The 18,421-nt window shown below is 45.6% G+C and overlaps 1 protein-coding gene across 2 annotated transcripts in view; it reads right to left on the minus strand.

Moving 5' to 3' along the window:
- Nucleotides 1-18,421, minus strand: part of ABHD12B (abhydrolase domain containing 12B) — a 304,395-nt gene that overhangs the window by 70,205 nt on the left and 215,769 nt on the right. For both annotated transcript variants that reach the window (XM_069638955.1, XM_069638954.1), the window contains exon 8: nucleotides 12,301-12,338. In XM_069638955.1, coding sequence (XP_069495056.1) covers nucleotides 12,301-12,338 — 38 coding nt within the window. The remainder of the gene's footprint in view (nucleotides 1-12,300; nucleotides 12,339-18,421) is intronic.

The raw sequence follows: 18,421 nt of genomic DNA on the forward strand, positions 1-18,421 counted from the left end.
TCTAGTCAGAATGTCTGTTCAACTAATAAATAATAAAATCTATCCTCCGTACAAATGCCTGATCTAGCCCTATCACTACTAACAGAAAATCACTAAATACTATCCAGGAGGATGACTCCCTCCTCCTGATTAACAAAAGGTTTTAACCTTCCAACATTAAACACTTAGAATTCAAATCAGGACGCCAGGAGAATGACTCCCTTCTCCTGACCCGGTCCCAACAAGGATTTCCAAAGTTTTAGTTTGTCTGTTATCCTAGGGTCTGATTTGCCAATCAGAAGAATGTCTCCCTTCTCCTGATATAAATAGCTCCTTGGTATGACCAAAAAACACTTTCCGTCAGACGTTGTAAATCCTGCCACAGTTCCCCCAATTGGTGTTTCACTTTCCTCCTTTACACCCTTGCTAATGGTCAAAAGATCCTTTCTTTGGTTCTATAATGAGTTCCCAATAATTCACAACTTTGAACAGTATCTCTCTTGATGAGCTTGGTATGAGGGATTTTACTTTTGACATACTATTGTGGAGTCAGACAGTGATATACTGTCCCAATGTGTATTGAATACCTCATGTATGCATTAGGTGAAGCTGCTAAAACTAGAATTTGATTGGGTGCTCCATGCCTGTAAAATTAAGTCTTTTGTACCTTTGAGTTGAGGGGTTGCTAGGTGACAGAACTAAACAGCTAGTATGGGAGCCATCCTTCCACTGCACAGTCAGAGAGAGAAATGATGTCCAAGTAGTGGATCTCCATTCAGTATCTGATGAATGCGTTAGGTGAAGCCGGATGCGCTGTCTGAATGGATATTGATATCAGGTGAGAGAACAGATGGGTGAGCGACTGGTTTTTCAGTCTGATGGATTAGATAGTGATTGTACAGTATGTAATAGGTGCCTATGATGAACGGCGCTCTACTCCTGCGCACACTTGGGCGCTTGGACATGTGGCGCACTTCGAAATTTACTTACACAGGGCGGGGCACCAGGTCGTATAGTTGCGACCGGGATGCACTGTCCCCGTGTTTTGGTAACTCAGTGAGTGAATGATAGCCTGGGTTAGGCTAGTTACTAGTTACCTTGACTACGGTAGCGAGTCCCCCACCAAGATGGCCAGTGATCAGGACCGCATGCGTCTGTGCATGCGCGACGTTGACTAGGCAACACTGAGTATATACAACATGAGTGAGGCGAATGGCCGTCTTTACGGTCCGCCGTCTCGCGTCGGTGTCACTGGATGCAGACTCAGGTAAGAATGTTGAACACCTTTTAATTTACAGCGTTAGTTCTTAATTTGAAGTATAAGCAGGGAAACGGGCTAGCACAGCGTGAGCAGCTTGGGAATGAGCCGATGCCCCTGCATGAGACTCGCGCCAGTCAGGGTGGTTATTCCTTTTGATCACTAGGATTGGATGTCGGGTCTTGACACGGGGCAAGCAACCAATTTAGATAGATAGAGCAAACTTTTGAGTTTATTATTAATAACTCTCTAGAGACTTGTAGTCGTATGGCTCACTCCCCATGTCACCAAAGAGAGAATTAGGAGTGATTGTTCAGTTTTATACATATATATGGTGAACAGTTCAGTTGCTATAAAGTATCACCTTGGAGACTACAATAATATGGTTCTCTCACATGGTTTTGTCCATGTACCTTTGTCTATAGGTTACCACGAAGATAATTAGGAGTATTCTTTCAGCCATTTGCAACCCTCACAGGCTGGTAACACAGCACGTGAGTATATGGCCTATGACATTTATTGTCCATGACATAGTTTACAAATGTCCAACTATGAAGGACTGAGAAAAGTGGGTTAATGGAGTATTCATCTAAATGTATCATCACAGGTTGGAGCGATATCATGGCCAACTGCTAACACTGTAGGTTATTATCAAATTACACACATTTTGGACATAGAAATACTTTGAATTGCTCACAAGTGCACTAAGTCTGAGTTTAACTTCGGTTGTAGGTACACCGATAAAAATATTATGCTACCTCATCGAATAGAAATTAGAACATAAGCCCTGATGAAGGATGTTTAACCCAAAACATGTCTGCTATACTTTTTGAGTGTGAAAATCTGTTCAAGTAGGGTTAACAATGTGAAGACAATTGTACACCTGAATTTGAATTCCCCTCTTTGGGAATTTGGTTTTGAACCTATCCTGGTTTGGTGTTATATCCCAGAAGCTTTTACTTTGTATTACTTTGTATGAATTTATCTAATGCTTATGCATTGTTGGAAGCTGTTAGATCAAGATTCACCAAAACATAAATAAACTATGACTGTTTAGAAGTCATGTACAGCAAAAAGTCTTCTTCAATCATTGGAGTTTTCTTTGGTCACTGAACACATTTGTTTATGTAATATTGAAAGTAAAATTGTTGAATTATATATGAAAGTTAGAAATATTGTGTACGAGGTGATGTGTTCTCTCATAGTGCAAAGGGGTTAGCTGTTGGCAACAACAGGGTGATGGTAGAAGTGTTGTAGTGCATCTCCTTTGGTCGGGAGATTATACTTCCATGCACCAAAAATACATTTGAAAAAATGAAGCTAGTAGTCTTGTCTATATTGAAATAAGAGCACACTTATTGACACAGTAGTGTCCCTCCACAACATCACGTTTCCTTCAAGGTGTTTACTTTTGACTGACAATGCACAGTTCTTTTTTTCAGTAGTTTCTTCATTGCTAGTGAGCCGAGGGAGACCACCCACAACGTCCAGATTCCAGTTTTACCCCAGTGACTTTATCTTCACCACTGGCACAAAGGAGATCACTTTCAATGTACAGATTAGTTTCTTTCAGCAATAGCGTTGTCTCCCCCACTGGGCAAGGGGAGATTACTCCTGATACACAGATGTGCAGTTTCGTTCACCAGTAGCCTTGTCTCTGTCACTCGGCCAAGAGATATAGCTCCTGAGACACAGTTCACAGTTTCTGTCACTAGCAGCCTTTCACTCTGCCACCCCCATATTCCCACAGGTCTCCCTTTGCCTTCCTTTGGGCTGTGGCATGTCAACGGTTCTTCCTGGGACTGGGGTCAGTGTTGCCGACTGCTCTGGTTTCTCTGTTCTGTTTCTGCTGTTCCGTGATGGCTCTGCTGTCCTCGTCTCTGCACAGTGTCAGCGTAGTTGATGGACCGAACGGTCCACTTCGTCGAGGTGACGCTACTGTTTTTTCTCTCTGGTTTTATAGTCAGGTCTGCTCCTGCTAGACCTCTGCAGGACTCTCTTAGGTTGGTGCCGGTGTCCTCCGTTCTGTAGTCAGTCCTCAGAGTTTGTAACTCCCGCCTGTGGTCAGCTCCACTCCTGCTGCTGTTCCCAGCTGGACTTTACACTTTGTTATGCTCATTGTCTCCTTTTATACAATGTTGCCAGTGTCTCCCTGGCGGACTATCAGAGTCCTTTATCACTTTCAAGGGATTGATCTTCATGCCTCCTGAGGGCTTCCTCGTCTCAGTACTTGAGGAGTCTACGGTGTTACAATATAACATGATGGCACCATGAAGAGTGTTCCAAGACTGTGGTGGGTAGCTTGGGGTTTCAGATGGAAGGGGGTCAGAGAAGTGAACCACAAAATGAATGTTGCCATCTCCAAGAGGGGAATCCTCCCCTGGAATGTCTTCCTGCATGCTACCACCTCTAGGGAGACTATTAGTTAGCTGTCACACCACCCTAACCCTAGAGGAAAGGTCTCCCTCCTGGAGACAAGTGACATCATCCAATGATTCATCACAAAAGGCAGTGAAACTCTGGGATTAATATATGGGGTCAGTAGTTTCGGCTATATCCACGTTTACCTAATTCGCACATAAGCCTGCAACAGATTTCTAATTATAAAGTGATCTATTCTTGAACATGCAGATGGTGCGTTCTCTAGATTTGGCCAGGACACCTGGTTATACCAACTACCCTGGTTTAACACAATGACACCTTCATTTTACGGAGCAGCAGCATCTTAAATAGCATGGCATGTTTCTCTTTTGCCATAAACTGGCAAAGCATTAAGGATAGAATATTCTGTATTGAGATTGTGCATGTCTGACTGTGTATTGGATGTGCTATGCAGAGGGCTAACTGCGGCTATAAAAAGCCAATCCCCCACCAAGGAGTCCCGGTGCATTTGTCTGCACCTGCATCGTGACTTTGCTGACTGCAGCAGAGCCACATCTGCAGCCGAACCATAGGTGAGAGTTGCAAGTATGTTGGAGTGATCACAACAGTTTCTGGATAAGCTTAAGCCTGCATTTCTACAACTCTGCCTCAAGGAGGGTGCACACATTATCACGCAGGGTTGTGGGTCCCTTGGCAAAGGCCTAAAACTGTAATTTCATTATTGTTATGCATTATGTGACTGTTCCCTGCTGAATTAATGGTTTGCATGCTAACAGGGGCATAATATGCTGTTTCAGGTCACGAAACAGCACCGAAAGACGACTATGATCGTGAATGGCACCGTATAAAAAAGCTATTAACATAATATGCTTAAATGTTTACTTTTCAAAAATGTAAAAAAAAGTTAAACTGTTAGTAAACTAGCATTTACTTAGGCTCAACTGCATTACTCTCCAGTAGTCTTAGAAACAGTATATACTACTCTATACTATATTACAGTTCATGGTATGTGACAGGTTACATTTTTCTCTCTTACATTTTAACTCGTCCATTAAAATTTGCAAATCTGGCAAAAAGAATGCCAAATTAGAGCAAACATGGAACATTTAGTGCAATTTTATTAAAAAAAAGGTTCAATGTTGAAAAAGAAGGTATTTGAAAACTAAATATTTTTGCATGGGGTTTTCTACAGATCCAAGAAAAAGATTTTTGGGGACAAATATCTAAACAAATATCAGCTTCAATTTTTAAGATCTTTGTCATGCACGTTGACCAATGGTTTGCAGCCTGCAGGTCTCCAGATGTTTTGCACAGCGGCCTCCATGATCCCTCACTATTGATCATACTGAATAGGGTGGTTGGAGTTCTTGTCCAAAACATCTGGAAAGCCAGATCTTTATGGGGAACCAATGCAAACAATTTTCACGAATCAGATCAGGGTTTTTTGAGGTATTCACTTTTCAAAATATCAACAAGTACAACAAAGCCAGAAAAGAAGCACGTACGGAAACATAAAATGCCTGCACAAACCCATGCAGGCAGATTTAATCCCAGCATGCCAGCAACTAAAGGAAAAGACACAGAAACAGAAGTGGAAAACACAAATGCCATGCTATGCTATTACAGACATCTCACAGGTCGGCTTTTGCCAAAGAGGGTTGCTAGCATTGCTTTTTCCATTGAGCGAAGGCACATGGCTTGTGGCAATTGTATTTAATCTTTTATATAAATCATGTAGCCTCTACCATGGGGGCTCTATTAATGAATGCTGAGCAGATTACGGGTTTTGAAGTTATGACCCTCTTTTTTTAAAGACAGCACAAAATTATTATTTTAGATCCAAAATAGAATTCCAAAATGAAGATCAATAAGGCCTTTGAGCTGTATTACACTGAGAAGGACATGGTAATCAGTGGAGCCAACACCAAAGTAATGATTTTGGCTATTAAACAAAAGCTGCGATAAGAGTTAAAAATTGGGGTGCATTTATTTGAGGAACAAGAACTTACTGACTATAAATATTTTAACTTTTTTAAAATGAATTGTTCTCACTGATATTTAAAAAATGGGATGAACGTACTTGAGTTTTTTAAAGAATTTGGTCTATCTAGGGGCAAGGTTTCCACAAAATATTGGGTGTGTTGCTCAAATACATAAAAGTACTTTTCCTTTAGTAAATACATCAGGGGCATTTCAATGTTTCAGTTACTACCATGGCTTACTCCGGTTTATTTCCCCATAGAAATGTTCAGAGCAGAATTTGTTGCTGAAGGTTGCACGGCCCAGTGCTCCGAGGGGACACTAGGTGTGGTTCACTGCTAAAGAACATAACTTCATAAAATCCCTAGAGGGGCACCCATCTCTGAGAAAAAGGCAGTGGCCCATATAAGCATAGGAGCACAGCAGCCATTTAGACACGTTTTACATTGGCTTCGATCTGGTCTGACCCCGTAGGGGATCTGGTGTAAGTTCATTTGAAGAGCTTGCTGGAGTTAGAAAAGAGAAAAAGTGTGGCAGATCATTGGTCATTTGGGAACATATGAGCTTTGGATTACCCTCAAATGAATAGGGAAAGGAAATGGAGATCTCAGAGTGAAGTTCTGGGAATATGTGCATGAGCACCATTTAGAAAGAGTGGGGATTTTAACCACCTGGGAAGGTACATCTGGAGAAGAAATCATTCCCAGCACAGACTATGGGGGTCATTACGAGGTTGGAGGTAATGGAAAAACGATGCCGGTAAAGGATTACCGGCAGCGCATACCGCTCCGGGCTGTTCTGACCCAAGAACCCGGTATTAGAGGTGCCGCTAATAACGTTGCCGCTAATAGCGGTATGGGCGCGGACACGTGGGCCTTGAGGCCGGCAATAACGGGATGCCGCTAACGGGAGGACATCACAAGTCAGGCGGACATGCAAATACCGGCATCATGAAGGCGCTAATACGGGACACCGCATGCCGGAAATATCGGCATCGTGAAGCACCCGTAAACTGCTGTGTGCAGTGTTCCCAACTGCCACAGGTGCACACAATCAGCACAGGTGGAGGCAATGGAGTCTGGGCCAGCACAAAAGGAGCACACCCACACACCACACCCCTTCCCGCACCAAAATGATTTCACTAGTAGTAGCAATAATGGGGCTGGAGGACATGCTTGCATTGCTACACTAGCAACAACAACAGGCACCACAGAGGAGACGCAGGAGGAGAAGGAGGGTGAGACAGGCCCAGCAAGTCCCACCATTACAGGCAGAGGCACCACGTAGGCAGCCACCAATCCCTCGCATCAGAGCCAGTCCATACAACCTAACCCCTGAGCAGATCCACACCATGTACCGGCTGGACCGGGACACCATCACCGCCATAGTGTACATGATAAACGTCGACAGCGTCAGCCTGATTGAAATCTGCACTGCCATCCCCCCTCTACTGAAGGTAGTGTCTGTGCACCACTCCCTGGCCACAGGTACATACCAGCACACAGTGTGCCAGCTGCATAGCATATCACAACCTCTCCTTCCATGCATGCGTACCCAAGTGCTGGATGCCCTCCTGAAGCACGCACACAACCAAATGTCCCTACCACGGAGTGGCCAGGAGCTCGCTGACACTAAAGTTGGCTTACATGCAGTGGCAGGCATGGCCAATTGCATCAGTGCCATCTACTGCACCCATGCTGAATTAGTGGTCCCACATGCCACAGAGGTTGTGTACCGAAATCGTAAGCAATACCATTCCATCAATGTGCAGATAGTATGTGACTCCAGCAAGATCACCACACATTGTTGTGCCTGATATCCCGAATCCACACATGATGCCATGGTGCTGCGGAATTCCTTGCTACCCCGCTACATGGAGCGACATGATGGACGACGTGTCTGGCTGCTCTGTAAGTCGCCTGACAGACCCATGGCAGTGCAGGAGGGGGCGGTGTAGGGGGGGGTGAATACTCCACCTGGGTGTGATTGGGGGGTGAGTGTACACAGCACATACAGCATAACACTGTGGCCCTACATTTACCGACCTGAACGAGACCCAACAATGCCTTTCATTACACCAATGTTTCACACCAATGACGATACACCATAAGTAGAAGCAGGCCACATCCCTCAACGCGTCCACTGCACATCAACTGAGTAAACCCTCTGCAACACAATCCAGCAACATGCAGTGAGCATGCCCAACGCACATGAATGCAGCAAAGCACAATACACGACATCTGCAAGAGCATGCAAGTGAACACCCTGCAACATCTGGACAACGCAATCCACACCTGCAGACCATTGTCCAGCACACATTGCGACAAATGTACCTGTATGCATACATCCAGGGACATGTGCATGTGAACACCAAATAGCTGCAGCCATGACAGTGATTACTACAGGGGTAATGCCAGAAATTGAGTCACACATACCTCATTGTGCTCCCATGCAGGTGATGGTGGCTATCCCTTGAATCCGTGGCTCCTCACCCCTGTTCGGATCCCGCAGACCAGGCACGAAGAGGAGTACAATCAGGTTCATATCCGTACCCGTGTTGTGATCGAGCAGACCTTTGGCCTGTTGAAGGCACGTTTCCGCTGCCTCAGCAGGTCTGGTGGAGCACTCCTTTATGGGCCTGAGAAGTTGGATAAGATCACCATGGTCTGTGCTATACTGCTCAACATGTGCATCCGGTGGAATTTACCCCTGCCACCTGACATTGACCAGCAACCACCGGGTGAAGATGGGGATGATGCAGTATAAGAGTAGAACATCAGCCATGTGGCAATGCCCATGAGGGACATGTTGTGCGCCAATCAGTGATGGATATTTACATTTGATGCACTGTGATGAAGAAGGTGCATCAATTCCCACTCACTGTGCACTGGGATCGGGGGACTCTGGGCAGTGCACACTGTTTGGCATTACATTCTGACACACTCAATAAGCAATGTCCAGTCTTGTTATTTGTTTCCAAATGAGATGTAATTATCAATGAAACTATTTACATAGATGAACAGCCCACCCACGATGCAACTGAGTCTAGCCACCCACCCTGTACCCCCCACCACCCTCTACCACTCATCCCTCTAACCCCCCCAAAACCCCCCAAACACCTGCATCCCTCAACTCCCACACACACCCACGTCCCGGCACACATTATGAGTTCTAACAGCTTCCATCCCGCATGTCTGTCCGGCTACAGTCGGCCCATTTTGCATGAAGGCTGTGGCTCCCCTGGGCGGCGCATGGTGCGTAGCAACCTACGCACTGGGCTTGTCTGAGCTGAGCTTACAGGGGTACTGCTCGTGGATGGCGGGGGTTGTGACTCGGCAGGTGCTGCAGGGCATTGTGCCATGGTGGCAGCCAAATGTTTGAGTGCCTGGGTGACTGATTCCATGCCCTGGCACACCCACCTGGCAATGTGGTTCACAGCACGGGTGAGTGCCTGTGTGCTGTCACAGAGGGCCTGGCGTGTGGCTTCCCCTACTGTGGTGAATTGTCGCAACAGACTGCTGACGTTCCTCCATGCGGGTGATGCGGGCTTTTAGGTCACGTATGTCATTGACTGCTGGTGGTCGCATGGGAGCTGGGGTTGTACTGATTTGAGGGCTGAATACGGGTCCAGCCATCTCCTCCCTGGAGCTACCACCACATGACCCATGTCCCAGAGAGTGCTGTGGTGTGTGCCCCATGGATGGTGTTCCCTCAGTGTCCTCTGACATGCATTGCCCTGCCGTGTCAGCCTTGTCCTGTTGGACATCATCCTCTGCACTATTTGTTGCGGATTCGGCCACCTCCCCTGGGTCACTAGTGGCCGGTGACTGAGGAGCCTCACCGTTGCTGGCCGTTGGTGTACCCTCCTCGTCCACATGAACTGGCTGCAGTGGGGCAGGGGTTCTTTGGTCTGTGGGCTTGGGGCCTGTGTGCCTTGTGGCAGGTGTGCAGTGATGGCACCCAATTTCCCAGGCCGGTGCAAATTCCCATGTGTCAGGGGTGGATGCTCCTCAGGTCCTGTGGCCTGAGACCCCTGTTTACCGGACCGCTGTGGCATGGGGGTGCTGGTTTTCATCCGCCCGACCCTTGACGTGGACGGCCTGGTGCCATCATGTTCCCCTCTGCTTCTGCCTGGTGCTGTTGGCTTTGTTTCTGCCGTGGGCCTGTCATCCCCGTCTGATACTGTGCCTGGGTGGGATGGAGAGGCAGGGCATGAGTCATGGGTGTAGGGACATCCAACATATATTAATGTAAGTACATTCTGGGTCCTGTGCATTGCTGTCTGCATGTTGGAGGGGCAGACATGGTGCTTACAGGTGTTGGGTGTGTGGTGCAGTGTCTGTGCATCCTTCTAGCGCATCCATGTTGTGCATGCAGTTTGCTTGGTGGATTAAGGGTGTGTCGTGGATTGCGTGCCTTGTACATGCCTCAGGGTGTGCATGCCATGTGATGTGTCTCTAGGGCTCTGGTGTACACTTGGTGGTGGAGATGTCTGCACCATGCAGTGGGATGTGACACTGGTGGGGCCTGCTTCTCTGCAGTGCTGCATGTGTGTGGCTGCATGCTGATGTTACTTGGGTTTTGAATTGGACACTGGTGGTTTGTGTCAGTGGGGTTGTTTGCGTGTGTCCGTGACATGGGTGTGGCATTTCTGTTGGGCAGTCATTAGGTGGGTGGTGATGGGCAATGTACTTGCTGTCATCAACTTGCCATTTGGACTCCACCATTGGATTTGGGTTGGTTGTATGTGTTCACTTTTGTGTAGTGCCAACGCTCACTCACCTTCGTCAGCCGATGATGTTACTCCTGTCTCAGCACGCCTCACCCCTTCAATGGCATCCATGTGTATCAGGGAGCAGCACGTTTCCTCCCATCGTGCTAGCTTGATGGGCATGGATGGTTCGCTTCCTGGTGCCTGGGCCTGCTGACGGTTGGTAGTCAGTATGTTGCGGACACGCAGCCGCAGGTCGTCCCACCTTTTCCGGAATTCGTTTGTATTGCGTGTCGTTGTCCCCACTGCGGACACCTTCTGGGCCACCTCCTCCCAGATCTGTTTCTTCTTGATTTGTGTCGCACGGCGCAGGTCTGTGCTGAACACCACACCCGCATGCTGGGCAAGGGTGTCAGCCAGCATGTTTACCTCCTTGTCGCAGAAACGTTGTTTGCGCAGAGAAGGTGTGCCTTTGAGGGTGGACTGTCATTTTCTGGCAGGCTGGGATCTCGGTTTTGGATTTCACTGCCTATAGCCATGGGATTGCAATGGATTGTGATTTTCAAGATGGCCGACATGCGCTTTCCCGTTCCGGCGTGATGACGTTACTACCGTTTCCGCGTATTAGCGGGCACCGCTATTAGCGGTGTCCGCTAATGCCATATCCATTGATGCCGGTAGTGCTGTCTGCGCTTTCCATGATGCCGCTAAGGGGCATTTTTGGGACTTTAGCGGCATGCCGGTACTGCCGTTACCGGCATGCCGCTAAGCTCGTGCACGCGAACTCGTAATAGCCCACTATTAGTGGGCTCTTTCCTACACGTACACGGTATTTGCTCCATGCCGGTAAGGACTGTTTCTTACCATCAACCTCATAATTATCCCCTATATATTTGCATATTCGGGTGGGTAGGGCTAAGGAACCTGTATCTTATGTGTAGGCTAGAAACGAAGCCTGTAGAGACTGCCACAGATGGCTAAAGGAAAACTACATCCCGGATATAGACAAAGCATACACTGTTAATTTTGTATTAGTCAGTAGTATACCGGGTTTCCTCCCCTTGTAAGTAGTAAAGGAAAACTACCCCATGAGGAGAGAAATGCATTTGTGACTGGACATCTTTTGAAGCCATTGTGCATTTTGTGTTCTTCTGCTCCCTTTATTATGAGTTAAGATCACTCTGGCTGAAAGCCTTAATGAAAGCACTCGGGGATAGGACAATAATAAAGTCTGTATAGCTCTGTTGTGATTCAATGAATGCTCTTCATCAGGATCACATTGTCCAACCTATATGAAGAGGGTGGATTGGGAGGAGAGTTATTGTGGAGTGCAGTGGGGGGAGGGATGTTTGACTCAATGTATCAGTTTAAGGGCTTTTTTCTGCTCATTTGTTTTCTCCCTCATTTAATCTTAGAGGGAAGAGGGATGTGCCTTTTAGTCATTTTTCTGAATTATACTACTATTATTGCTATCGCTTCATTGGTGTGCTTTTTGTAATGGCATTTTAGCGAATAAAACATGAAATAGGTAAACTAATACCCAAGGGGTTTGTGTATCAGAATCCCCAATTTGTGTCTGCCATTTGTTATGAGAAAATAAATTGAACACATACTTTTTCTGTATTACGTTTTGGGGGGGGGGGAACGGATGCACAGAGCCCACGCATCATTAACATAGTGAGATATTATAGATTCCAAAACAAGATAGTACTTTCCTTTTCAAAATGTAACACAGAATTTCTCTTACACAACACGCACCTGCACTTTTTCGGTGTTTATACTATACATTCTGTACACTAATGTGACTAATAAAAGTGCATATCTTTTGTATCCATGTCCCCAAGTAAACCGACCATATGCCAGACATAGGGCCATGTTATAAACTCAGCTGTGCATCTGGTCTTTGTGTCATATTTGCAAAAAATGTAAAAACACCTTTTGATTTTCACTTGCCTTAACCCTCTAGTTCTGAAAACATTTTCCCAATTACCTTTTTCTTCCAGTAATTTTGCTGCATTTGTTGCAACTCTGAAAAGCAACAGTAGCAAAGCCACAGATTAGAACATGCTGTAATTTGAAAACAAATTAAATATGCAACATTTCTTGAAACGTAACACGCTAAAGTTTGGATTAACTTCATGTATACTGTAAGGTCAGAAACAGAGCTTCATAACATATACTCCAGAAAAAGAGATTCATAAAACACACTGACAATTTGATTAAACAAAGCAGAGATGCATACATTGGAGTTGTAATCAAAACCGTACGTACTGTTATAAAAATACAAAGGGGTTTTTAATGTGCTTCAGTTATACATGTGTATTAATTGTACAGTTTGATTGCGTAAATTAACCTGTGTATTTCAGTTATACATGTGCAATAATCACACAATTAAATTCAGTGAATTAGCCAATATGTGTTTCAATTATTTATTTATTTTAATTCTTAATAAGGCGCTGCATGCCCATAGGCCTCAGTGCGCACCAATAGAAACAGGATGAGAAATGACAGAACAGAGACGTTCGAAGGAAAGAAGAAAAGTGGAGATAAGTGGAGATAAGCAATTAGTCGGGTAGGTTAAAAAGTATGGTTTTTACATTTCTCTTCAACATGGTCAGTGATTGGGATGTTTTAATAACCAGAGACAAGGCATGACATTTACGTGGAGCATTAAGTTCGAAACTGGAGTCACCATATCCTTGTAAATCAGTTGTAAACAGTATTGCGGCTGGTTAAGCTGAAGATTATCAGAGCAGCGCAACACTCTGTCAGATTGTTTCGGTGATAACCTCTTAGTAAGATAAGGGGGAAGCACTCAGATTCTGACACAAGTCAGAGAGAGGATTTTGTATCCAATTCTCTGCTTAACTGGAAGCCAGTAAAGTTCCCTCCTGAATGCTGTGACGGGATCACGTCTAGATAAGTCAAACACGGCTCTAACGGCACCATTCTAGGTAGTTTGAAGACATTGCAGGTTTCTCTGTGATGTACCAATCAGAAGACTATTGCAATAGTCCAAACGCGAGTTTACAAGTGATGATGCCATGAGAGACCTATTCTTTACAGAGAGATAAGTCCTGATCTGGTGGAGCAGTTTGATCAGATGTCCTCATGATGAGCGAATCTGAGATACATGTTTCTTCATTGAAAGATCGGCATCTAAGATTACTCCTAATGTTTTTACTGATTGGCTCACTGTAATTATGTTGCCCTCAACCTCAAAATGAGCATATTGAGGATTTAGCTTCTTCAGTCGAATACCGGAGGCCATGATGAGCCGCTCGGTTTTTGTATCATTGCGCCAGTGAATTGTGTGCCATCCAAGCCTGGATTTTGTAATAAATACAGTTCACGTTGCAGCATGCTTCAAGTAGTTGCCAGATAATTCGAATAGGATCTGGGTGTCGTCTGTATAGTTTGCAAACTGGACACCCAGACCATCAAGAAGATCAAGAAATGGTCTAATGTAAATGTTAAACAACAAGGACGACAGACATGACCCCTGCGGAAAGCCACATGTGAGATTGGTGGAGTTAGCTTGAGCCCTCTCAGCGGCCACTCTAGAAGTTCTGGGACTTAGAAAGGACACGATCCACTTGGCGGCATTTTCTGAGCAGTTGGAAATAATTAGCAGTCTATTATAGAATAGATTGTAATCAATAATATCAAAAGCCGCCAAGAGATCCAATAACAAAAGTAAGGCTGAGTGACTTCTTCCTAAAATTCCCACAATGTTTGACTTAAGATCTAGTAGAGCCGTCTCTGTTCCATGCTGAGATCGAAAACCAGATTGGTAGGGATTAAGAAGTTTATTTTTCTCTATACATTTCTGGTACTGCAAGTAAGCCACTCTGTCCTGAATCTTTACAGGATATGTAAAATTAGTGATTGGCCTGTAATTTTTTGGAACTGCAGGATTGAGAGTGTCCTTTTTCAAAAGGGGGTAACCATGACATCCTTAAAAGCGACAGGTACTTTGCCTTTCATGAAAGAAGAGTTAATCATTTTAGTAATCCATGGGATCAGGATGTCCAGGGAGCCCATCAGAAAGTCACGGGGGGGGGAGGGTGAGTCCCCTAAGCAGGATACAGACTTCATGTTGGTAGCAATCTCTTCAACCTCATTTTCAGAGCAGCTATGAAATTCTAATTTCAGGAGGGTTGCTAAATTTGTCATGTGATTACTATCTGAAGAGATGTAAGCATTATTAGTATCAAGGCTAGCCAGTTGGTTGGATATATCTAGACGGCGTCCCGCAGTTTTATTCATAAATTCATCCTAGATCGATTGACACTGTACAGAATCTTTACAAATAGTGGAGCAAGTAGATGAAGGACTTTCAAATTCTTTAAGAATTTTGAATAGTTCCTTTGAGTTTGATTTAGCATTATTAATGCAGACATTATATGTTTTCTTTTTAGATTCAATGATGGTGTGTTTATACTTTGGAACCAATTATATTTTTCCAAAGTAATCTGACAGGGATCCTTCGTGCAGTTAAGGAGCCTCCTAATGGCCTGAAACCCTTTGTACACACCTCACCCTATTAGTTTAGAAAGCATGTTTCAACTAAGTTCCTAACACATCAATGTTGATGGCTTTTCCTAAAATGTGGCCACTTAAATCGGAGCCTGAAGAACATAACAAAACCAATTATCAACAAAAAGAAAAGCAAGACAAGAAAGAGGGAATAAATAATAGTAATTATGTAATGCACAGTTCATCAAAAAATGGTATTTGGCAGATCTGTTTTGAAATACAGTCTGATCTACTGAGATTAACATGCATATTGTCTAGGTTGAGTACTGAGCATGATTTCTTAATTTATTCTGGTCTTCCTGGCATATTTTGCAAGATATACATTTGACCTGACTCGTTTTTCATTTAGGTAAAAATCAGTAAAAGTAATTGTTAGTTTGTCAACTTAAAGGGAAAAACACTGTTCATCAATAAATGGCATTTAGACTATTTGTTTTAGCATACAATCTGATCTATTGATATTAACACAAATATCATTCAGGCTAGTTATTGGGCATACGCTCTTAATTTATTCTGGTCTTCAAGACATTGTTTTGTAAGATAAATCAATTTGACCTAGACATATTTTTTCTTTAATTAGAAAATGGGGTCTGTATATAAACTAATAATGATAAACGTGCAATCTCACTACATTCATACCTGAAGCTACTATGCCGATTTGATTTCCTGTATTAATTCTGTAATCCATATAATTTTAAGGTTTTGATAGTTTGTGTTTCAGAACAAAATTAAATCTTATATACGTTTCTTGCTGCTGCAAATAAAAAACAAACACGTCTGTTCTTGTAATTGAAATAGTGCTGTGAACCGACAAAGATATTATTTCTAAATCATTCCTCAAATGTTCTTACGACTAGCTTACCCTTATTCTACAAAAGTAGTATTCAGCCTGCTGGGACGTTGTGCCATCTATGGAACACTCTGCGAAGTATTATTCAGTGTTGTCTCTATTTCATCTAAAATAATACAAAGCCAATTGTTAGCATAGGTTGTGTGCCTGTTGTCTCATGGTTTTTGCTGGGGACAAAGTTGTAGTCACATTTTGGTCCTGGATGATTTGTGGTCTTGTAAGAGATTATTCTTCTATGGGCACTTCGTGTTAGAAGTAAATGGCTGTTACTTAAGAATAAAATGGAAATGGCTATCTTCCAGATAAGGTATATAGTTATCCTTCTAGAGTGATGTAAATAATATTCATGGGGTGAAAATTGAAATTGAAATGGCAATGCCACGTAGCATGTTTCACTTACCCTGAGGAACTTGTTGGTTGTTGCTCCTGCTTGCACGTTCAGTTCCTCTTTTTAAATGAATGCCGTTTGGCTTTCACGTGCATCTGCCATGTAGATGAGATGGCAGTTACATGTGAATCTACTCCTCCTGAATCTACCATCTTCCACTCTGCGACCCCTTCAGCTAATCCAGAATAGGGCTGTGAGACTTATCCTTGGCCATAAGCCCAGGGACCGCATCTCTCATGCCCTAAAAAGTCTTCCCCGACTGGCCACCAGGGGGCGCACGGAGGGACATCTCCGCCGCGTGAGCTCCATCTTGTGGTCCCTAAAAGTGGACTGAGCCCCCCACCACAGGACCCCCCTGCACAAAAACCTGGAAGAAATGGGTACCAGAAGCTAACCCCGACGTACTAAGAAAAAATCTGAAACAAATTGGACGCGTAATGGCTGAGAAAAGACCTTTACAGCTCTGAGGGAATCCGTGCGTAGCGAATCACGGGCCCACCGCTCCAACAAGATATGGAGTGTCGCAGGCCGCTCGCCGAGTGGAAGCGAGAACACGGTAAGCCAGCAGCAGAGAGGTGCCCCCTGCTACACAAATCCCCACTAGTCCCTGAGGAACGACTGGTGTGAATCGCGGAAGCCCGGCCCCCCTTGGCGCCAACCCGAGACTCATCTGGAAGCACGGAGAAACTCCTGAGAAGGGCACGGATAGCACAGCAGAGATCCACGGAACAACGCACGTTTGCCAGCAGCACATAAGTGCCCTGCTCGCCCCTGCCTCCCGCTGCGGGCCTCATACCCCTCCGACAACTGATAAAACAGGCTTGGTTGCTGGCAGGAGGCCTATTACTGAACCCGGTCTCACTCGGAAACTGAGACCCCCGCCCGCCCTGTAAAGGACGCCCACACCAACCCCTTCGGCCCCCAGGGGTTGCTAACGTATGCACACACCACCAGCTCAGTCATAACGGGCGACTCAACATCACTCTACACACCACGCGAGAGGACACCCCAGGACGAGGCCCTGCCGAACCCCAATTCACAGGAGGACAACGGACCCACACACACGCTGCGCCTGATCCGGGCTCAGCAGGACAAGGTAGGACGGCCAAGCACTACAAGGGGAACGACCAAAACCCCATTCTCGCCACCTAAGCGGACTGCCCAGTCACAAAGTGCCCCAAAAACGGTCTGAGTGACCCTGTGCGCTTAGGGATCAACAGCACCCGGAGAGGAAGTGACCCAGCAAGCAAGCTGGAACGGAATATGTAGTACGTGTGAAACTCCCGCGGCCTACACCCGTGACAGATGGCTGGCTTCCCCAATCGGCACACATTGGAAGCCAGCGGGCCTTACAACAAAGGTGCCTCACGGTCACGCCCGACATGCGCGGCGTGTGCTCAGTACCCAGCAAGAGGTCAAGTTGTAGGGGGCTGCGCCATGTATACTGCGCCTGGCTTCACTCATCCCCTACCACTGCAAACGCTCCGAGGCTTTCTGCATATGTGAAGGAAGGAGGAGACTAGAAACTACGGGCTGATACACAATAATACAAGCCAAGTCAGAAGCACACTTCTATAGGCCTAGTCTCCTGGACCGGCTGGAACGGCAAGAACAGTGTCCTCACAACAACTCCCACTGCAACACAAGACTTCATGCTTACTATTACTTAGAGCGTGTATATAAAAGGACAGGGAAAGGGAGTGTAGCGGAATGGGAAGGCAAATGACACGTATGAACTCTTGAATTAAAAACACATTCCTAGAATCATCTTGGAATCACCCGACGGTGGCCCTCTCTCACCCTCATAACTGACCCTGAAGAGAAGGGGTCCTCCCTACAAGTAATACGAATCGAACAGAGGTCTACACGCAGAGCAGTGCACAAACACCCCGACCCACAGAGGAGGCAGCCCTTCCCACCCCTCTGCGAGGGCGCCGCCTAGGAGGGGCCATCGTCACAGATGGATTAAACGGAACTGTTTCAACAACACAGAAATAAGTATCGGTTCGGAGCTAGTCTGCCTCAACACCAAGATCCTATCAAGGCCCCATTGCGGCAACGTTCCCCATCCACACTTGAGGTGATTGGTGCCTCCCCTCCCCCGAAGGGTTGGGCCCCCGGAATCGGGGCGTGTGCCGTCCTTCGGCTGCCAACCTGTGCTGTTCTCTTCTCGTGGGAAACGGGAAACCCTCAGCAGACCCCCAAACTTTGGAAATATCTGGAGGATCCCCCGTCAACCCCCTCAAGGGAAGTAAACAAAGTTTGCCTACCTCCTTCTTGCGATCGAAAACTCACGACCCGTGTTCGACCGTTGTCATAAGGTGTGAGACAACT

This window comes from Ambystoma mexicanum, chromosome 14, assembly GCF_040938575.1.
Source record: "Ambystoma mexicanum isolate Mex_15411 chromosome 14, UKY_AmexF1_1, whole genome shotgun sequence".
NCBI classification, from domain to species: Eukaryota; Metazoa; Chordata; class Amphibia; order Caudata; family Ambystomatidae; genus Ambystoma; species Ambystoma mexicanum.